Source organism: Atractosteus spatula, chromosome 13, assembly GCF_055471065.1.
Source record: "Atractosteus spatula isolate fAtrSpa1 chromosome 13, fAtrSpa1.hap1, whole genome shotgun sequence".
NCBI lineage: Eukaryota > Metazoa > Chordata > Actinopteri > Semionotiformes > Lepisosteidae > Atractosteus > Atractosteus spatula.
Genome location: NC_142718.1, coordinates 6768382 through 6791736, shown reverse-complemented (window position 1 = coordinate 6791736; position 23355 = coordinate 6768382). Strand labels below are relative to the sequence as shown.

The following is a 23355-nucleotide window of genomic DNA, read 5'->3' as shown; positions in this document are numbered from 1 at the left end:
AAAAAACAACAGGTAGAAACTGAACTATTTAACTAACTGGGTGGGGTGTGAGAGAGGCACACCCATTACTCTGGTTATTTTGGGTTGCATTCTGTTCATTTTTGATGCTGGGCATCTCGGTTGTTGGCCTGCTGAGGTATTATAACGATTTCCGGTTACAGGGTTAGCATTCTGTGTTTCTGGGTCTCTAGAAGGTAGGCCTCCGAGATGCCTTGTTTTGTAAATGATGCTCTAATTGAAATTTCTGATGACACAATATTTACTGCGGCAGTACAGCACGTTCTGTTGCTGAAGCCCTTAGCAAACATCCTTTGCAAAGTCCAATTTGTGATTTCACGCGTTTTGTGGTCAATTATCCGTTACAAGATTAACCTAACTGCTAAGCAGCTTTGGGAAAACCACTTGAACCTACATGCTGCTGTTAAAGAAAGCAGAGCACAACAAAAAACATTCTGGAGAAATTCACAAGTGATGAAGGGGGTTTGAGGGAAAATAAAGGACAACACAAACCCATTCAGAGCAGAGTTTCAAAGTGAATTTATCATGGGATTTCCAATGGAAGATTTCAACAGCAGCCAGAGTCCACATTTGGCTTTTTATACCACTGTCTACCCACAGCTTGCAAAAGAAAACAGCAAAACATAAGGGAAGCATGTGGAAAACATGTGGAAATTCAAAAAGATATTGATGCCGCAGTTTTAATGGAATGAGCTTCAGGCTTTTTCAAAACTCCAGGCACATTACATTCCTGAATAAGTACTGTAGTTTGTGAACTTGCCCATTTCTATAGCTAGTGGGGAGCATAGCTATTCAAATCTATAATTAAGAATACATCTGTCTTTAACAATGGTGCAAGAGAGGCTTGTTAAACTTGCCACAGTGTCAACAGAACATGAAATCACTGGAACACTGGATCTAAAAAAGAAAAACTAGCAACTGAGTTTGCACAACTCAACAGATGGTTGGACAGAAGGACAAACTGAATGACTAAACCTCAGAACTTCGGCTCTAAAAAAAAAGTGGAAAAAAAAGGTTTTACCAACCAGTTTGTAAACCTTAGGGGAGTGTGGATTGCATGGTTCACCTAGAGCACCAGCTGCTGGAAGCTTTTCTAGGGTGGCCCCCGTCTCTGTCAGTACTATATGTTGTCTTTCATGCAAACTGATCTAGTGCAGAAACTATTGGACCAATCAACTCTAAGCGTTACGGGAAAATACAGCCATAATACGGAAACAAACTGAAAGGTAAGACCATATTAGTAATTTCCTCAGGTATCCTGCCCGTACCAAATAACGGTGAATAACCGGAAACTTTGATCCATAAACACAATGGAAGGCTGAACACATGGTGTTCTGAAAAGCTTTCCCCATGTCCCAACATATATTCCTTCGAGTGGATCACAGCTGAAGGAGAAGGCACGTCGGCCTGGGGAAGACATTCAAAAACCATTTCAACTAAAAACAAAAAGAGGAGGATTCCGAGACAACCTGCAAGTGACCTCCGTCAGAAAGAGAATGCTGCTATAAAAGAACACAATGGGGAAACCCGAAAAATAGATTAGGTAGAATAAAGACGGAGAGATGTGATAGGAGCATATGTCACGATCATAATCCCTCCTCTTAAGGGCGCTCTGGCCCTTTCGTATTTTAGTTGATTACACGCACCTGCCCCCTGTTTTGTCCGTCTTTATTTAAGCCGGGCTCTTCCGCTATGCATTGGAAGACGGACGCCCGGAGGCCCGCCTACCATCAAGTCGCCCTACGTCCGCGGCTTGAGGGCATAGGCTTCCTAACGGCGTCCTGACCCAGCTGAGTCCGGGGCTCGGAGCGTCCTGGCCTCGTCACCCCGTTTTAATCTCCTTGTTCCATGTTCCTGTTTTTTTTTTAATCGTTCCGTCTTGGAACGACCTCCCGGTTTTGGTCCTTGGACCGCGCCCCGGATACCCTCTTTTGGACTGATCTGGACCTGTTCGCCTGCGCCACGCCCCCTCAAGCACCGGACCGCCACAGTCACGCCCCCCTGTCTGCCATCCCGTCCTGCTCCTACTGCGTTTCTCTTTAAGTCTTATTCCAGTCACTTCCGGATTATACCGTCTACATAGGGTCCAGAACTATGCATTGTGACAGCACAATACTGTCCATCCATACTGAAATCCTGAATGTTTGTTTTCCCCAAGTTGTAGCATTACATGTACATCGGGAATGTCAAGCTGAAACAGAGATGTCAAACATGATGAATAATTGCTTCCTTACTCATTTTGCCTGGGAGGCTACTAGAATGAATGCCTGCACTGATCTAAACCTTTTTCCTAACAACACAAAATGTTAGAAAAACATGAGTAAGAAAAGCATTAGGGGACATGATGATTCCTAATCAAATCATAATCTGATCGGCCTTAAGGTATGGTTTCTGACCTTCTCAGAACCAGAGGTTTTTACCACTTCAGGAACGCAGACTGAGAAATCACAACAAGATCAGGAAACTGAAGTTCTGTTCTATTTTTTCTTACAGTCCTTACATCCAAACTATACTTATTAGTGATATGAAATCTCTATGATTCCGTCAAAACATTCAACATTTTATCCATTAAAAAAGTGGTTGGATAGCAGTTACACTGGAAAGTTATGGAAAAAATAAACAGAATTGAAAGTACAGTGCCTTGCAAAAGTATTCACCAACTACCAAAGATGTCCCATTTTGTTAAATTTCCACATATACAGTACTCACATTAAAATGTTTCTATCGATACATTTCAATGTTCAAATTGACATGTTCAAACTTAAATATCAGCAAAAACGGCAAATAACATTCAAAAACTAAAACCTAAAGGGCCAGATCTTCAAGACATTTGCAAAATGCTAACCTCGAACAATTTTAGACTAGGAATACATCAGCCAATAGAGACTTCAGACAAAACTACAACAGTGGGCACTGTAATCCACTTTAACAATCAGACCACAAATGGCACAATTAACATGCCTTACTGTGATCAACCTGTGACGACTGATTCCTTACTAAAATATCTCAGGTATGCCCTCATTCAGAATTCACTTAGACAAGCTCTCGTTAAGGACCAACCACCTAAAACATTCCAAGTCCCAAGTGCTTTTCAGTCTTGAATTATAGCAGAGTATCTTTAAATAGTTGCCAAACATTCTCTGCTGATTTTGTATCCAAGCTGTCACACTCAACTTTGGGAAACTCAACTCTCACCCTTCACAGCCTGCATTCCTGAAACTGTTCTAGATTCAGGCGGCATGGTGGTGTAGTGGCTAGCATTCCTGCCTCACAGCTTATACATTTTCCCCATCTTCATGTGGGTTTCCTCTGGGTGCTACAATTTCCTCCCGAGTCCACAGACATACTGGTACATTAATTGGCTTCTGTGAAAATTGGTCCTGGTGTGAGTGTGTGTATGTTTTTGGTCTGTGTGTGCCCAGCAATGGACTGGCATCCTGTCCAGGGTGTATCCTGCCTTATACCCAATCGCCTGCTGGTATAGACACCACCCCCCTGACCCTATATTGGATAAAGCAGTTAGAAAATGGATGCTTTAGACTCTATCTATGCACTTATAGGTCATAGGTCATAGTCGCAGACCGCTGAATTACAATAATTGATTTGTTTAATAATTGATTAACAGAGGCTGTCACCAATCTTTAAACGGATGATCCGGAAGACTAAATGGATTTGGGCTCTCTGGGATCACCGATAGGCCCTGATCCTAACAGAATCTCCCAATTCAGTTTCCAATTCAGTTTCCAGTGGCTTTAGATCGTGCAACTTCCTTGCTTTATGAAAATGTCAACAGAAACAGAAACTCTTTCTGCAGTCTATATTGCTTTCTGTATATATGACTTAATAAATCATCATAATAAATTAGCTCCAGCCCAGAGTTGAACTGCGGTGCTGTAACAAACAAAAAAGCAAATTGCATTGTTATAAGAATCTGGTAAAAAAAAAACTTTACTTTCAATGTTCCCTTTGGCTGTAGCAGCATGGATTATTATTAAAATTCTAATTGTTCTAATCTACTCAATATTATTAAAAATCTTTCTGAATATCATCCTTAGAGCCTCTGAATCAGCTCCTGAAGAATGTGGCCAAGATGGGGCTCTCTGATAAACACGTCCACACCAGGGCATTGTAAATTAAGTCATTCATTGACACCTCCAGTGGTAAAGAGAGAGTCAGTGCCTCCTCTGCAAACTCAATAATGTACCATAAAAATGTAAAAAGATCTGGACCTGCATAAAATCTCTCAAAAGGGAAATGGTCAAGTTGCTTTCCAACACTGGTGGAAACCTGTATGGTTTCTCAATAACAGGAATCCTATATATAAACTGGGTTTTTTGTTTAAACGCCAAATTAATTCAATGAATGTGCCATTTGCAAACGCTGCAATGACAGCAATAAAAGAAGAAAACTTTCTTCTTTAGGAGTACTAAATCTTCTTCGACCTAAAAATAAAAAGCCAGTTGTAGAAAAGCAAACTGCAATATGAGAGACTACAAGAGAAAAGATCGGGGCAGATAACATTTCGAAGTTACGGAACTCGTGTAAACAGAAATTTATCAAATCAAAATAGATGCGTGATTAATTTCCAACCGCGCTTCACCAGTGACACTGAGCAGAGGGATGCTCCACTGAGAAACAGAAATCACCACAGGAGGTTTTGGGCGCGTCCTACACAAGAGCAGGCCCGGTTACCGCACAACGCTTGGTTGTCATAACACTGCAGGGCAATTCGCTGCCTATGGTTTCATGTTGACCCTACATCGTGAACTCACAGAAGACACAGCTTGTTACTGAGAATCAAAGAAATATCAGCCTTGCTGCCGTTAACTTTAGACACTACAATATTCTTCGCCTGGCTGTGCTCCTGCTGTCCTAGGTTTCCATTACCCATAATGCCTAACCCTCCCTGCTGTCCATATCGCAGGTGTAATCAGATGAACAGGATGCGACAGTTGTTCTGTACAGCTTGATGTTCTCCCTCATCTGCCAGTAGCATTCCTGTATACGGAACAAGTTCTTAGGGAGGACTCTGTTGCAAGGAAGTCTTAGAGTTGCCAGGGCAGAGCTCAAAGCTGCTGTCCTGTTCTGGTCCAACTGTAACCAAGGCCATTTGCTATTTTCCTCCAGCACCAGATCGTTGGTCAAACTGGTGGACAGAGATACCTGCCAATACTGTCAACCATTGCCGGATGTCTGTGTCACTGCGAGCAGTCATTTGTGCACTGCTAAGACTTCACTGCAGGCTGTTCTTGTCCTGCATTCTGAGCAATAGCACGGAGCAGGGACTGTTTCAACTCCCAAACAAAACACCTCTCTCTGTAATGGCTAACCAAACAAGCCATTTCCTGTTCAGTGGCTGACAATAAGCTAAATTGTATCAAACTTTTTAAACCCTATTGTAATTAGTGCTATTTGCTGGTATCGTTTGGGAGGGGGGTGCTCTAGTAGTTCCTCTAAATCAATTTCCCTTGGAAGAGTGATTTGGAATAGTTGCAGATGTAATGTATTAAAATAAATGCAAGCCTCAAAAGGCTGAAAACCCGTGAGGCGTGCTGAATCTATATATAAACAGCACTGTAAACTTGCTTGGAGGGATTTGAAAAAGACCCGATATTTTTGAAATTGTGGGTATTTGAAAGAAGCTACACAGGAGAGAGAGAGCTTCTGGGATTAGCTACAAGCAACTGAATGGCCCGTCGTTTGTAACCTCTCTAAAAACAAAATTATAAGAAAAATAGCTCATGTTCCTGCGTACATACATATGTAACTTTCAACAGCAGGCAAAATAAAATATCAGCATTTACAAGTCAAAAACTCTTGAAAAGGGGTTCAGCGGTCTGGGAATGTAGCGAGCTACTAACATAACGGACAATAAGAGTCTCTGAACTGAACTGAACTGAACTGAACACATTTACCAATGGCATTTTAAAAAGCATGCGGATCTTACATGATGCCAAGAAATAAAAATATATAGTTAACAACTGAAAATAATTAATGCAAATCCTGTGAATGCGAGTTATTTGTAGTTTGGCAAGGCTGATCAGCGGTTAGACGTATTCTACATGCTACAAACTAAAATATTATCCCAATTGTGTTAGTTAGGCACAAACTCTAATTCAAAGTTCACCTTTGACGTTGCTAGTTATCAGTCAGAAAAGGTCAATCCTAAAACTGTGACCATTTTTAACCTTCCTCGTTATACTGCTGGTCCAGTACGTCAAACTGCAAATTATTTCCATGTTTAATTTAAATGTTATGGACGCGTTTTAAAAAAACATACCACTTAAGAATCAAATCTTAGTTCTTAGTCAGATAAGTCAAATACTGTACTATACCTTTAATTTTAATTCACGAACTGTACAATTAGTCAATAAAAAGCAATCAGCTTTTATATACAGATTAACTGTTACAGCTACAGATATACAGTAGTACTACATTGAATGATTGTTTTTTCTAACAAGGAAGAAAAGAAGGAAACAATTCAAGCAGAAAAATTCACTTTTAAAAGTTTAGTAGCGTTTTTGTGAACAGTTTTTTTCTTTAAAGGAACAGTCCGATTAAAACCTACATCTAAAAGTAGCCTAATACATTGTTACCGTTCAATTTTACCACTTGCAACTACTGTAGCAGATCTCCAGTAAGGATAATGCTAAACTTTAAAATTGATTTTTAAAAAAAAAAACAACAAAAAAACAACAACTCCCAATTACATTCGTGTAAAATTCATATTGCAAGAATGTGTGTCACGTTTAAATCTTTCGTTACCTGCATTGCGTGACTCTTGTCCGAATACCCCTTTCCGAAAAGCCAGTACACTGTAGTTGCCAAGCTTGGTCCTGGAAGATTTTCAATTCCCTTGTATTTACCATGGCTGGTTGTTTGTTCCAAGTTGATCTTTCCTATGTCTGATTTCAGCCTGTTTGTAGTCTGAAAAGCCCCTGCAACAAACAAATTGTGAAAGCGAAGTGATACCGGTCTCCACACCACACTGGCCATGATGATGGCTTATATACTTCGAAGTGTCTTTGAATTGACTCGTAAAGACTCCTCAGATGAGTTTAGTCAACTTGCGACAGCAACACAAGTCTTAATTCCACTGAACACGCCCCCCATTTTCCTATCCTATACAGTACAGTGTCGGTACGTGGAGGCTGTGCAGACTCCTGAAGAAAATTAGACTAACCCCCATCAAGATAAGACGAACACGCATTTTTTTTGTTGTTTTCAAGTAGTTGTTTACGTGACGTGACCTCAGATTCTTTAAAATCATTTAGCTAAGGTGACTCAACTTTCTTAATTATTTATAATCATAATAACAACTGCTGACCACGGTTATTACTGTGTCTGCTAGTAGCCAGAAATGCATACAGTAGGTTACATGTGCAAGGTGAATTTTGGTTAATAACATAGGATTATATGAAACATACAAATTATCCAGAGCATCACTTTAATTAAACTCAGTAGTCAGTAGTTTAATACAAGAATATGGATTCAAATTTCTATGCCATTGCTGCCGTGTGCCAAAAAAATCATTTAATTCACTTTTAGTGTGAAAATTTAACGTTAATGTCCTGTCAGAATGTAATACTGTGTTATATGATAATTTTTCAAAAATAATTCTGATATAATATTTTCTGTAATTTCATAATATTATTCCGAAATACAGAGTTAAATGTTACCCAAAATCGATAGTTCACCCACAGTATAATATGCGATATATTTTAATCGCCCTTTTACAGTGACTTTCCATTCATCCACATTAACGATTTTTTAATACTTATAAGGCTTTAAATGTGTGTTTTTTAAAAACAAAAGAGTGTTCTGAAGAGTGAACAATCACTGAGCTCAAAGTAAAAAGTACAGTCCCTTACAGACAAGGACAGAATTACAGAGAGTGACGGTGGGGATTCTGAGAGGAAAAAAATATATATATATATATTACTGTATGCTACAACTATCAGTTTTCAAATAATTTAAAACATCGAGTATTCAAATACTGGTGTTCTTGTAAATCTGTTAAATGATCTACTTAGGTTAAACTGCTCACCAGTGCAAGATTCAATAAAGACAACAGTTTCTTAATGTTTAACTATATAATTATGTATCATTAAAAAGAAAATAACGATAATTCCTAAATTAATGTTATTTTCAGGCATTTACTTATGGTGGAAGAATGGTTCTGTTACCTTATGATCTAAAAATAAGTACATGATAGGTGTAGTAGTATGTATGATGTATCAAAAACCTTTTTACTCATCAGTAAATGTGTCTTAAGAATACAAATGGTTCAAAGTAATTAATTTGCACGTGTCCTTTTTTACTTTGCTTTTTAGAAGGCTGCTTTCCCATCTTTCCCATTTTTAGTGTTATCATGGAGTGCTTTAGATCTCACTTACGTGATAATATCACCCTTACGTGATATTACTTAACATGTTTTTGAAACATCTGTATTGACGAGTTAAGACGTATTTGTTTGGGTTTACATCCGATAATTGAAGATACTTTTTTTAGTTGTACTTGAAACAAAAAGATCCCGAGTTTTTATGTACAGCATTTTTGTGGTAGAATGATCAATGTTATTTCCTACATATTGTATTATTCACATACTCTTTGAAGAAAAAGTGAGTCACCCTTCCCTTTTACACATGTAGCTTCCAAAATATGAATCATCTTTTATTCAAAAGCTCTCCATTTGAAACAAAAATAACATTTAAAAGGCACACCACAAGTCAAACTAGCTTGACAAGGAATATACAGTACTAGGGAATAAGCTGTTACCTGACCTATTATTTTATATTTTTTATAAGTCTTAACCTGCCTGATTCTATATAGAAGTGGGGGCAGACAGCAGAATGTAATTATAATAAAGGATTTCCAGGTTAAAACATTTACTTTTGTCAAAGTGATACTGCTTTAAACTTACTGTGAATGTACATGGCCAAGTCCACAGGAATCGAAATAATGAAACATGAAATGAAATGAAACGCTGGCTGGACGAAAAAGATAACTAAAACTAAAAGATATCAAAGTTCCTCCCACCGTCCACAGAGGTACTTTTTTTTAAATCAAAATAAACTTTAATTCAAAGAGCAACATTCTCGCAACCTGCACATGATTAATGCTGACACATTATGAAACCGCCGTCAAATAAAGACTTTCCGAAAGAGGCGATTGTCCATTTTCAATCAGTGCAAGTGGATGATGGGTGCAGATTTGCGCCATTATAGAGTCCCTCCAGGCCCTACCACTTGCTCTACTCCATCAGTCCCTTTACAGGGGCCCAAAGTCCCTTCCAGCGCTCCCTCGCATGTCATGCTTCATCCTCCCTCTGAGGTCCGCCAGGATCCTCTCCTCCAGCTCCCTCGCTCCCCCCTCTGTGTCGTGCCGGATTAGAGAGTGCTCCTCGTGTTCCAGTCCTTATTTTACATGGGATAGCAGCAGCCAAAGCACGTACTGTGCCCCTTTGTCCAATCCAGTTGGTGTGACCTCTGGCAGGATGCGCTGGTAACCGAGCACCACCCCCACTCTCAGAGGTTGAAACGTTTTGTGCCAGTTAACTGTAAGTATGTGGAAATTCCATTCATCCTGTTTTTAGTAACCACTTTATCCTTAGAGGGAACAGAATAGGGTGGATTTATAGGTCACTGCCAGTGCATCACTAGGAACACACACATGCCTACACAGGGCAGTACAATAACCTGGACAGGATATCTTTGGAAAGTGAAAGGAAACCCAGGAGACCTTTAAAAAACATTGCACAGGGAAAACTCCACACAGACAAAATACAGTAGGGGAGTATGTAGGGCCGAAAACTGGAGACACGTTTTTACACAGAGAATCACGGGGTCTGGAAGAAACTCCAAGGCAACAATTATAACCTTATTGGAGGAGTCTGAACCAACTTTATATAAAAAATAGTCACTTTACATACACTATTTACACTGTAAATCAGCAAAATGGGACATCTTTGGTAGGGGGTGAATACTTTTACAAAGCACTGTATTTTCCATTCTCTTTATTTTTTTCCATACATTTCCAGTGAAACAGCTATTGTATCTCATTTTTAATTAATAATATGTTAAGTGTTTCGATGGTATTGTACTGATAAGCATATTTTATCACAGATGATAAACTGTATTGATCATATCATGGCCACGTAATATCTTTTGGATGTAACAGTTAATCTTGTCAAGGTGTAGTCTGGCCGACCTCGCATTACTGATATGAACTTTCACAAACACAAAGTCCAGGGACACAGCAAACCAGCTGCTGCTACAGTTCTGCTTTCACAGGGATGCATTAACTTCACCCAACACAAATATAACAGTCATTCACAGGTTCTCTACGAAGCCAAACAAACAGCAGGAGTGATCTTCACCAATAAAACTAAAGTGTTGTCTAGTCCCGGGTGGAATTCAGTCTGGTTCCATTGACGAAGTGGTTCATATGCTTTTTCAAGATTCTGTTCAGTACAACCAGGCCTGAAACTTGCAATTCTTAGGACACATGACAGTTCTCAGGATCCATTCTTTTTTAGGTTAGGGGAAGAGAGCTTAAAGTAGAGGGAATAATAGAACTCTTAGAAGATGATGCCAGAACAATGTGCTGCAAAACCACACAGGATGGAGAACACATCAGTGGAAGAGAACAAAGATAGTTCAGATGGGTTGCTTCGGCCGTGGAGCCTTCATTGTGTTTTCTTTCTTCTCTTTTCAGCATGGAATAAACCTATCACTTGTTCCTTTGCAGAACAAAGATAGACAGTACTGTTGGAGTTACCATGCCGACTGTGACCCAGTATTGGTATTGGAATGGTGTCAAGACTCCTGGCAGGCAACCAAAGTGGAAGTAGAAAAGTGGTGCCTTTTCTTAGAAGGGTATGGGGAAAAGGGGCTTAGTGATACTTTGCTCCCAGGACGAAGGAGAGAATTAACTCCTCAAATAAGTACTAAATACTGAGGTATAATCCTCAGTTTCCGCAATATATCATATAGAAATATTACCTTTGTACAGTTCAGACAAACATAAACTAATACAGAGGTGTCTATGATGTCTAATGGCAGATTAATAAGGTGTCATTCAACTATGAACAGCATATGATAAAATACTAAAACTTTCACAATAGGTACAGCAGCTTTCATTCTGCAGTGGATGATATATCTTTGAAGGAGAATGCATTTATTCCAACTCTTAATTACACACTTCAGCAGTATGTTGTACATTGGTGGAGGAGGTGAAAAATAGAGTTTACTTCAAGGCACAACCCTGTATCTCATTTTCTTAGCCTTCAGACCATTCTCAGCCTTTATTCCCAATTTCCATACATTTCAATGTTATTTGCATAGTTAAGGAATGATGCAGCGCTGAAAGTTAGCAGTACTCCTGACGTGCAGAATTTTTAACAGTTCCTGATGTCCATGCTTCTGCTGTTTTAGCAAGAAAAGTAGGTCAGGATTCTGGTAGTGGCATACTGCCTTGTGCCTGTTGCTTGCCAGGATGGACTTGGGCTCCCCTGTGACTCTGAATTGCATGTAGTGGTTCGAAAATGAATGGAAATGAATAATTGTACCACCTTGATTATCATGAATAACAAGCAATCAATCAATTACAAACAGTGAACATTTTTCTCTCCACTTCTTGGGACTGATAAATAAAAGAGGAAGATGTTGAGATAAAAATGTTGTTGTTTTTTTTCTCTGATTAAAAAGGTGAGATTTGGAACACATTCCATTCAGCCAAAAACACCATGGCTTATTCCATCAGACATGGAATACTTAGATTTGCCTTCTCATTTAATATGTTTGACCATTTTGAAAGTGCTGTTAAACGCATTTAGAAGAAATCAGTAAGATGATGTCAATACAGGGTTTTTTTTCACACCAAGGAGCCCTTAACCTTGGAAATAAATGCTGATTTTCTCAGACCGCGTTCTCATCAGAACACTGAAGTTCACAAGCTCCTTCCAGAGATTTTCCGTCTCTGTGGTCCGCAATTGATCCACAAGTCTGTTTGTCATTTTCACATGCGCTGAGTACCTCACTGATCATAGACTTACACACCATAGTTGAAGTAGTAGGAATGTCTACAGCGGTTCATCTTGCTCTTTTGGGGGAAACAGACTATGTTAACAGAGACCAATAGCGAGCACCCATGTTGGTAGCTATGATAATCAGCCATAACTGACCAAGGCTGAAACTTTGTCTTCTCTTCTTCAATTTGCCAATCTTTGCAGATTGTTTTTGAAAGGCTCAGACTTTCAGCTTCTTTACTTTACCTTCTTTCTATACTCTGTGAGTAATGTGGATCTGAAGTGGTGTGCTCCACCCCATTTAATTGCTGCAAAAGCCTGGCAAAATTCAGCAGACATAAAGTTATGACCATTGTCTGATAAAATTTAATCTGATAAGCCCATAAGGACACTATGAGTGATTGTAGCTCCTCAGTAGTTTGCTGGTGGTGGTGTTTTTCGTCTTAAATACTTCTGCCCGCCTTGAGTAAACATCTAACAAGACAAAAACCATCTCTGCTCTTTTCAGAAAACTCTATGTGAAGTCTCTTGACATGGATATAATGGCACTTTCTCTGGTATGTTCTGATTCGGGTGCTACTGTATGCTGAGCATGATTTTACTGCATTCCCATTGTCCTTATGAAGCCCAGCCACCAAAAACACCTTTTCATTTTCACAATTCCCAAGTGGCTCCTGTCTAACTCCTTTAACAATGTGCTTTGTAATGCTTGTGAAATAGTCACTCTTAAACATTCACTCTGAAGCATTCATGCATACATCATCATCAACCATTAGCCAACTATAAGTTTGAATGATTTCAGATTTTGTACGTTACCATAGTTAACACTCTATTTAGTATTTACTGTCTCCTTTGATATTTCGGCTGCCATTATTAAACATAAGAACATAATGGTTACAAAACAGGAACGAGGAAGCCATACAGCCCATCTAGCCCACTTGATAGTAGATAAAGTTGAAAGAAGACAGTATCGGCTTCGACAACATGGCTCAGTACTGTAGCATGTTCTAGAATCCCACAATTCTTGTTGTGTCAAGAAAAGACACCCTCCACAGGATTGCTCTTGGATGACTCACACAATGGTAACCCTAACAACACATTGACATGTCGGGCTGAGGATTTGTGACTAATCTCATATTGAAAGTAAAGCCCACAATGCAATTGTGTTACTAATAAAGATGGCACTCCTATTTATGAGACTCAGGAATTTCAGTAATGACTTGCGTTAAGTAACAAGTACAATTTTTTTCTCCATGAAAAGTAATCATGAAAGTTTGTGAACCCAAAGCAATTCCTAAATAATCTTTCTCTAATTGTTGTGTTCTACTTTTCCTAACATTATGGAAGCATGAGCTATAGATCAGACATTAGACATTCCTGCTCCTACACTGAACGGAGATGCATCCCTACCAGTACGATTGATCATTTTGAGTCCAAATTAATCGCCACACATTCTGTACAAGGCTGTTTATGAATTTTCTCAAAGGCAATCTGAAGTTTCCCTTTTATCTCTCTAACAAGCCTGTCAAAGACTAGTAGTCAGACTTTGTGTGAAATTTCTATAGTAAATTACCAAAACAAGGAATGATGTCAGCTCTGGGACCCCAGACACATTTATTTGTTTCATTTGTCTCCCTTAAAGGTGAATTCCCTCAAATGAATAAGGTGATCAAAGTCGAAAATGCACATTTATTTTGGCATACCTTAAACTCATAAAGCTGTAACCTTAAAATTATTGATTATAAATGTCTCAAATGTTTTGCCTTAACTCTGCCAGTCATTGGTGCATCATCTATGCAGATTCCTAGATGGAACCCTTGCAGACCTTACAGTACAGAATTGCCCCAAGGAAATCAGTTATATTAAATAATTCTTTCTGGAACGATTCTGATATAAGTGATTTATTGCTTATTGTCAAGTACATTTCAATAAAACACCTCAGTTTTTTATCGTGTTCATAAGCTCAGTTTAGCTGAACTGCTGTCCTTTTGCTAATTTTGCATATACAGTAAGTCTTCAGGCTTTGGTATGTAATAAATACTCTCTGACCAAGGGCTTATTTCATTTTATAATCCCCGCAGAACTTTTTATTCTCATGATTCTTTGGCAGACATATGAGCAGTTTTGCCCATTCTGAATGAAGTACTGGAAACATAATACCTTTCTATACAAATTCCTCCAGTGGCTGATGTACTGCGTTCTCAGTTCCTGGGGAGATTTTGAAGAATTTCTGTACTATGCTGTCTGCTTTGTATAATTTTGCTTTGATTTCCTTAACACAGCTCATTTCACAATCAAAAACACATACAAATTTGTGACATCAGCTCTCTACAGGGCAGAAGTTAGGGTCCCTGTCCATCCTAAATGCAAATGCAGTGTCCGAATGTAAATTCTGCAGGTTCACACCTTTTACCCCCCACTACCAGCAATGTGAACAGGACCAGTTAACCTTGATTCTCCAGTTTCACGTTAAATTTTGCCCATACTCTCGAATTTCCATGAATACCTCTTTCATACCTCTTAAATTTCCAGTTGTACAGCTTTTTTTATATTATTGACACCAGTGTCTGTCTAAATTCTTCATTTTAACCCTGTTAACCTTAAGTAACACATAGTTATATATTCCTATATGTTTGCTTGCTTTCACATACAGTAATACTGGAAAAGATACAGTGAAGATTAACATGTCACCTGTACAAGAATAAATATGATGCATTCCATATTTTGGAATGGAATGGAATCTGGAATGAGCCACCAAACTATATTGTGAAAGCCGATACCTTGATTCTTGCAAGAAACAGATGGATGAGATCTTCATATCAATGAATTACTTTCTACCTTTCTCATGTATTTCCTTATTTATAACACCTTTGTCAGTGTGCATCTTCATTTTAACCCCAAAACCCCAAGCACCACATGCTTACATTTTTCTGATGCTCCCCTTATATTAGCCTTTTCACCAAGATCTTCTCAAAATGCCCTTATCTGCAATACTCCAGCTGTCTCGATGACCCTTCCTGAGCAAATGGGTCCTCCATTGATATTATACACCCAGAAGCAATGGCCTGCAGCCCTAATTATGTAACTTTAAAGTTCTCCGCTCTCTAGTCCCTAATCTAGCTGGTAAAAGGTCTTGCTGGTGACCAGTTTGAGGTATGTTTTGGACATCTGGTAGCTGGTTGCAGCTGGTAGCTAGTTTGGCCATCTAATACCATTTTGAGTTGACATCATCCCATCTTGCACCAGCATCAGATGGTTTTGGCCAGTAGACAGTGTGTCTAAAACCATTAAGGATTTTAGGATTGTTTTTTGGTATTAGCTGTGATTACCTATCTTGCTACAGCAAATAAATTCATTTTGTTGTGATGTTAGTGGAATCGTCACTGCATCTGATTGAACTGATCATATGTTATTGATGTTAACATGAGTGAATGCACTCAACTTGTATTTCTGCTCAATAGTAGTCTCAAATAACTGAAGTAACTATGATGGACAACATTGCTGTACTAAACCATGGTGTAAGATAAGATCACCTTTATTAACCATATACAATTTCTTGCATTAGGAATTTGTCTTTTCACATACCCCAGCTTGCTCTCCATGAGACACACAGGGAATAGCACAGGGTCAGCCATTTATATGGTGCCCCTGGAGCAGTTGGGGTTAAGGGCCTTGCTCAGGGGCCCAACAGAGTAGGATTCCTCTGTCAGCCGTGGGATTTGAACCAGCAACCTTCCAGCCACAGGCGCAGATCCTTAGCCACAGAGCCACCATCTTCTAGCTTGTGGTCTAGGTGTTACTGTATGTGACAATACATTCATAACAACACGGGATTGCATCTAGCGCATCTAATAAGTGCTTTGCAATAAGCTCTTAAGTGCTTTGAGAAGCCACCTTTAAAGGCGCTATATAAAATAAAGTTTATTATTATTATTAATAAGCACATAACACTTACTTAAACATATCGTTCATTTTTCCTTGCCATCAGCTTCAGTTTTTCAGTTCCATAAACCATATGCAGTCACAAAGCCATCCCAGCTATCAACTTGCTTAGATGATTACCAACTTGACCAGCTGACTTCCAGCCTATCCACCAGCTCGATTAGATAATGACCATCTTGACCAGTTGCTTTCCAGCCCACTGACGGGCTTGACCAGCTAGTTTCCATCATGGGTTCCAGCTTGACCATCTCTGCAACCAGCCAGACCAGCAACAAACCAGCTTTGATCGGCTCAGGATCCAAGATGGTCAATGCTGGATTTTCACTGGGAAGGTCATCTAATCCCTCAGAATTTCTGAGTCCTGCTCAAGTGTTTCAGGAAGTCTTCAGTCTCAATTCCATCAAGCACACAAAACGATTATCAAGACCACAGCAAAGTAGTATGTTTCTACTATCTTGGCATTCAGCTTTTTCCTTAAAAAAATCAGTTTGTCCCTGAAGTGGCGTTGATCAGACACCGTCTCTCATCAATGTTTCTGATCTGTTGTCCAAATTTTTTCTACCCCCCACCCCCCATCCTTCTTGGATCCTGTCTTCTAGGTTCTCCATAGTGTTTTTCACCTTTCCTTCTTCTGTGATTCACCCTCTGTTAGCCAGGCTCTCACTAACAGCAGAAATTAGAAAAGATCATTAGTGTATTTCCTGTTCCACCCTAATGTCATTACAGGTCTAGTCCACTAGGTGTCCCCACCTTCACGTTTTTAGGAAAAATGCTCCTTACAACTGATCATTCAGATCGTAGTACTGGGATTAGGAGTATCAACAACCTAATTCCCAGTTCATATAACCATCTGTATTACTGATATTCTATAGATCCTGTTAATTCTTTGATCAAAACAATATGGCAGGACTTGACCTTTTAAAATGCACCTTAATGCCTTTACAATACCATAGTTAAACTTTTCTCTATCTCTTCTTTGGAATCCATAGGTATATACAGTAATAATACACTTTATTTGGGAATTTAAAATAATCACTATTCATTTGTGCATAGTACAGTGAAAGGTGTTTCTAATTAGTCTCTCAGGTGCAGCATATAAATAGAACAGCAGACAAGACAGTAGGATAGACAGTAATACAATAACAATAACAGTGTAAACAACAGTATGGTGCCAGTGCAAAATTGTCAAAAACTGTGCAAATATGCAAATAGAGAAAAGTATACAAACAGGACAAAAAGAGTGCAAAAATAATACGCCGATTAATAAATAGTACAACTAGTACAGTTGTACTATTTCTTGTTTGTGATAGGTCACTCTTGTTTATAGGGATGCATTTTCAAGTGGAGTTATTTCAGAAAAGCTCTGCTATTTGATTTTAAAACGATTTATCACTTACGCGTGTATCATTAGTATGGGATTTAGCGGAGAGTACATACTGTATATGCTGTTGTGTTCAAATAATACCCCTAAGATATACTGTATGTTTTAGTCTAGAGATATTAGTGATGTTATTGGTGTCTTCTATGCTTGCTTTTTGTGTTTTAAAAATACTTGTCTTTCAAGCTTCTGCCTGTTTATTTCTCCACCACCAAACTGTCTGCATAAAAGTAAAGGACACCATTAGACATTGCTTGGTATTCAATAACTATGGATGCCGGTGAGTAAATGTTAATCGCTTGTACTGATATCAGAACTGCTTTAAATAATTTCCAAAATATTCTATATAAAATTCTCACTGAATTTCTCCCGTCACAATGACATCATTCGTGCGCAAACATTCCATTATTTTTTATTATTTATTTTATTTTTATCTTTTGTTTGGGACAGTCTTTTGAAAACAAAAACTGTAGTAAAGAATATGGCAAAACAAATTCCGACATGATGAAAAATGAAAATGTGTTTTCCTACTGGTCTAGCCAATCGTTGTTTTTTTTAAACTTGTCTTCAGCGTCTCGGAGAAATTAATCTCTCGTTAATTTGGAAGTCGGCCGGCAAGGAGGCTGTCCATAAGGAATTGTGGACAGCTTATGTGAGCACACCAGCCGCCATCATTATGAGAGAACCACATGTCTGGATAAGACATGCCTCTGTAAGCAAGCAGAACCTGCCAAGCAGTGAGATTATTTAATGGCTGTGACCTGATGGTCAGTTTTTCACTTCACATTGACATATTTCTATAAGGATCTTACTTCGTTTTCTCTAAAATTAAACAATTAAACAGGAAAGATGCCAAATGCAGTTTTTCACAACACATGTAGGATCCAAAACGTCTCCATGTGTATTTTAGCCTGTCCACAGATGTTGCAGGTAGCAATAATTCCAGTGCAAGCCCTGGTACTTTGGGAAGAGTCTTTAAAAGGATTTGGAAACAACTGAAACAGCAGTGTGACACTAGAGAAATGATTTGGAACATATACAATGTGACCACATTCTGTGTTGCAATTTTTTACTGTTTATGTATGATTTTTGTTTTGCACCAAATTTGCTCTCTGTATCGCTTATCACATAAACTCCTGTATTTACCTGTTGACAAGCCCGGTTCCTCTAGTATACAACTGCAATGTCAGCATGAGACCCCTAGGGGGCGTTATACACTTCCAGTACGTGTGGTTCTTCGGTATAGAAAGGCAAAAAAAAACGAGAAACTTTTTGTTGGTTTATTACGTTGAAGTATATACTGAAGGAGAATATAATTGTGCTTTTCCATCCTGTGTCACTGATTCTTGTGCATAGGGAACAGAATGAAAGGAAGAGGAAAAGGTCAAACCCAAGTTCAAGATAAAACTGAGGCAAGAGTCAAACATTTCTACAAAGTTAGTAGAGAACAATTAAACTTGTAGAAATATTATTCCGATAAATAATAATAGCTTCAGTAACCAAGACAGCTCACCCTGTTGATGTTTCACAAGCAACAGGGTCAAAAAAGATGTCTTGGAAATGGACCGCACAAGTAGAACAAGTTAGAACATTACCTGTGAAGTATGTTACAACAGGTGACATTAATACATTACAAAATGTATGACATTGATATCTTTATATCTCTTGTTTCATGTTGCATTTGGTTTGAATTCAACATTTGTTAATAGATGTTAAAATCTAGGGCAAAATGTTGTTTGTATTTTGTAACCAATTGATTGTACTCATTTCCAACTTTTGAACGAATGGTAAGAATTATATGGCAATACATTGTATAAATCCAAGATGATCATTTATGTCTGAATATTTCAGTGTAATATATGCTGTGGCAATGGCTCTGTGGAAAGATGGGTTGGCACAGGTGAAGCAGGCTCACACTGGTTGATTATGCTTTTTCGTTCACAGAGGGGGATGCTGGTCATGGAGCAAAATAACAGGATTAAAAACAGAGAGACGGGCACACAGCCTAAATGGGAAAGGAGAGAGGTCATGGGACAGTCCAACACTGAGGTTGTGGAACTCCGCCAATAATTTTGAATTCCCTGCGAAAAAAAACTGGTGTATAGAAGTGAAGACGACAGTGAACAAAAAATCAGAATAAATATATCTTCCTTTAAGTATTCCGCATCTTCTGAATAGCATCTTAGGAGCAGGGCGATCTTTTTTTTGCCTTGCGGTGCTTCTTTTCTGTCTCGTTCTATAGGACAGGAGAAAGCTGCCAAGCTCACACGCTGCTTTTTCATTTGTGAAAAGCTACAAAAGGCACAGACCAGTAAATCCTATCCTGTCCTGCACTGCGTTATGAAATAAACAAGACCAGGTCCATGACAAATGAAGAGTAATTACTATTCTGTTTAGTCTGTTGTGTTTCATTGATTCGGGGTGCTTTTGAATTACTTGTCTTGCTTCATTTGTTTAAATATACTATTAGCCGTTACCTGATTTAAAACATTGCTTTTTTGGTGACATTATTTGTGTAAGAGATTGTGTGACTCCACCTAATTCAGTTCCACCGGAAGCTGGACTATACTAGGTTGGTAGCACAGCCTGAATTTGAACCAGGAATTTTCCGGATCCTTGTTTTAATTTCTAACAGCAGATTCTAATGTACAGTATAAAACATTTTGTTTTGTATGTAGAAACCATGCAAATGTCTTAAGGTATATCGTAATATTTATTACCTGTTGCATTCGAAATGTCAGAACTACAGTATGTAAATTTAGAAACAAACACAACACAAACTGCCAAAAATGTCGATACTTTTTATTCTTAAAGATTCTATTGCAAAACACATAAAAGAAGGATAACGCATACAAAAGCAAAGTCTCAGTCATGTTATCTGAACTTGCAATTCATTTAATATTTTTAAATTGAAGGATTGTACAGCAAATTAAGATAATCTTGAAAATACAAGGATTTAAAATCACTTTTGCCCCACAAAATTACAAAGCTGTTTATTCAGCTTTTTGCCCATTATATTCCACACAGAATTAATTTTTAAGTATAAAGTTTGGTTAATCTCAGGATACCCTCTAAACGTTTCATTTTGCAGCATTATATGATCATAATTAGCAAATACAATTGCAGAACCTCCAACGCACCCCAAATGTTTAAAGCTAAAAATATACCTTGTCGATTTTCTGAAATGTGAATCCTCACGTTACAAATTACTTTCAGAGGCTTTTCCTATTTTTGTTATTTGCACACAAAATGAAAGAAAAGGCAAGACTAAACCATTGTTTCACACTTGCTTCAGAAGCAGGCCATACGGACGAATGGAGTCTCTCATGACATATCCTTCTGGTATGAGCCAGTAATCACCAACATCGTTCGCAGCGCTGGCAGGTATGATCTTTCTGTTCCGCGGATTCACTCTGTTCTGCAGAACGATCTTGTATTTATTTCCATTGCTGGCCGTGAACTCCGTGGCGTACCCAGTGGCCACTCGGATGTCGGGAGAGGAATAGACTCCGCGTCCGTGAACTGCACCGGGCCCTGGTTTGTACTCTCCGGAGATGATGCCTTCAGATCCTTTCTCGCTTGTGCCATGGTAGGACACTGGCCACTCTCCACTCGCAGAGGTAAGACGATACTCGGGGTCTCCAACTCCCAGCCACCTGTCTCCATCGGCATACTTGCTGAGAACTTTGACGGCGTATCGATACCATCCGCAGGGACGCCTGTATTCTTCTCCACCTCGGTAGAAGGTTGTTCCATTGTCGTTAATGTGGGTCAGGTCGTAGTCATACGGGGGATCAAAAAACTGGGATTCGTCGATGAAGACCTGACTCCCCACTATGTAGTACGGTCCGTCAGAACGATTGATGCTATATGCCTTGGTTTTGGTCCTGGAGGACAGCACTTGCACTGCATCAGAGAAGCGAAAGCTGGACTGGAGTTGAGGCATCAGCAGTTCTGCTGTTGTCTCCTCGGGGAGATCGATGTACTGCTTATTGCCCGAAAAATCACGGAAGCAGACAGCGCCGTCCCTGCTGCGAAACGGTGCCGTTTGTCCGTCTTCATTGCTTTGCAAAGAGAATTTGTGAAGGGCCTTGATGTCTAGCATCTGGTGGGCCGGAGCCGTGAAGTTTGGATTGCCGGCTTTCTGTTGCCCATATGATTTCACTGGGACTCCCAGCACAGCAGAGAGAGCCTGAAGGCAGAGATCCTGATTAAACATGATGCTTTTCTTGCAGAATGGCAAAGATCGGTTCTGGGAAGTAACTCGAAAGAGTCCGTGGCCCTCTCTCAGTGATAGGAGTGCAGCTGTCTGGGAAGGACGGCAGAAGGGGAGTGTATCCAACGCTGAAGCCGTCTCAGCTTTATAGACGAAAGCAACTGATGACGATGCAAATTTCAAAGTTTCATATTGTGGGGGAGTGCACAAAAAATATGCCCTGAAGAAAATGTCTTAAAAGGAAACTGCAATTGAATTAATTTCCCTTATTTCACTAGTTTGCTTTGAGTGTAAATAATTTACTAACTATCCTGCTAGAATTCTGGGAAATTACTAACTGCAACTAGAGTGTGAGCTGGCTGCGCACCCAGAACATGAAGCAGAACCGAGAGTGCCTGATATCTGCTTAAGCCATGATTAACAAAATACAGAATACTTAATGTCTGCTTAAATAATGATTAAAGGAACCCTAGAATATTCTTATAATTCTTACAGTTTATCACACACCAAGGCAAGCAGCCTTGGCTTTACACCATAGATGGCATGGAATTGTACTGGAACTGTTCTGGGTGGGTTTTCTGTTTGTGATTTTGCATAAAAAGCGTCCTTTTGTATCAAGGAGTTGAGTCAGTGCTTCATCGGCTTTGGCTCCTGCGTGCATACGTAATAAAGGAAATTCCGGCGTCATACACACCCGGATCGTGTCTCCTTTTGGTGGACACAACTCTATCTAGGTCAGATAGTGTCAAAACTTCCAAGTTACAGAGCTGATAGAAGTCAATGTGCATGATATTGTCTTATTTGGTTTGTTATCAGAGAACTTTAACCAAGGCCATTAGATAAATTTTATTACAAGGTTGTGCAGTATTACTTGCCAAAAGCTGGTGACTAACCTCACGTATTGATTTGCCACTTACTGTAATTACCTGGTCCTTTTGTCTTGTCTTCATCTTGGGTTCCCCCTTTGAGTTTGCTCCACCATTTAACCCAATTTGGGATTTTCCATTGCCTTTTCTCTCTTTTATTCTACTTTCATATTTGTGGATTTCTTTCTGGATACTTTTACAGGAGAAAATTTAATAGATATTTGTATTGAACGTGATACAAGCACTCTCCAGTTCTCCCTGAGCTGGCCATCTTACAATTTTGTCCCTCTTACATTATGAATCAAATTGTTAAGTACTGCAGTACTTGTATATCTGTGTCACATTGCTTATAAAATCCTTTTTGCTTACACAGGAAGTGTAGCAAATTCCAGTCACTCTGTTCTTGGAAGCAGAACAAGAAAGTAAAAACACAAACGTCTGTTGTAACAGAGAATTGCAAAATGCATGACCTCTTGATACCTCTTGTTTAGTGTTGAATTTACCAAGAATTATTCCTTTTTTAACTAATGTTACAATTTAGAGGATCTTGTTCCAAGTCCGGTTCCAGGCTGTTCAGCACCCCCACACAATCTGAGGTGTCACTGCCTACTGTGTGGAAATTGATGGACATAGAGGCCAACAGTTTGTCACTCAGTCTTTGTCGATTGTCCCCTGCTACAGTTTTTGAGCTGGGATGGCTCGAAGACCTCGAGAAAAGAGGAAAGCAGACAAAAAGAAAAAACACACCAAATCCTGACAGAAACGCTGGCCATTATCCACGTATTTAATGTAAATAAATCCCCAAGTCACTGTCCTACACCCACTTTTTGTCACTCCATGACATTTACTTACTGTACATGTCAAAACAGAAGACAAACCCTCTCTTCTTAGAAGTGGAGCAAACCAG

The 23355-nt window shown here is 39.2% G+C and overlaps 2 protein-coding genes and 1 pseudogene across 2 annotated transcripts in view; 1 reads left to right on the top strand and 2 right to left on the bottom strand.

Moving 5' to 3' along the window:
- Positions 1–7014, bottom strand: part of cyp27a2 (cytochrome P450 family 27 subfamily A member 2) — a 39760-nt gene extending 32746 nt beyond the window's left edge. Inside the window, exon 1 of the mRNA XM_088931368.1 lies at positions 6784–7014. Coding sequence (XP_088787494.1) covers positions 6784–7014 — 231 coding nt within the window. The remainder of the gene's footprint in view (positions 1–6783) is intronic.
- Positions 7015–14677: 7663 nt separating this feature from the next.
- On the top strand, positions 14678–14773 carry LOC148821715 (U6 spliceosomal RNA; annotated as a pseudogene).
- A 5374-nt stretch (positions 14774–20147) lies between these two features.
- LOC148821714 (uncharacterized) lies at positions 20148–21696 on the bottom strand. The gene has a single exon (XM_088930690.1). The coding sequence runs from the start codon at positions 21583–21585 to the stop codon at positions 20647–20649; it is 939 nt and encodes a 312-aa protein (XP_088786816.1). The 5' UTR covers positions 21586–21696; the 3' UTR covers positions 20148–20646.
- Between the last annotated feature and the right edge of the window lie 1659 nt (positions 21697–23355).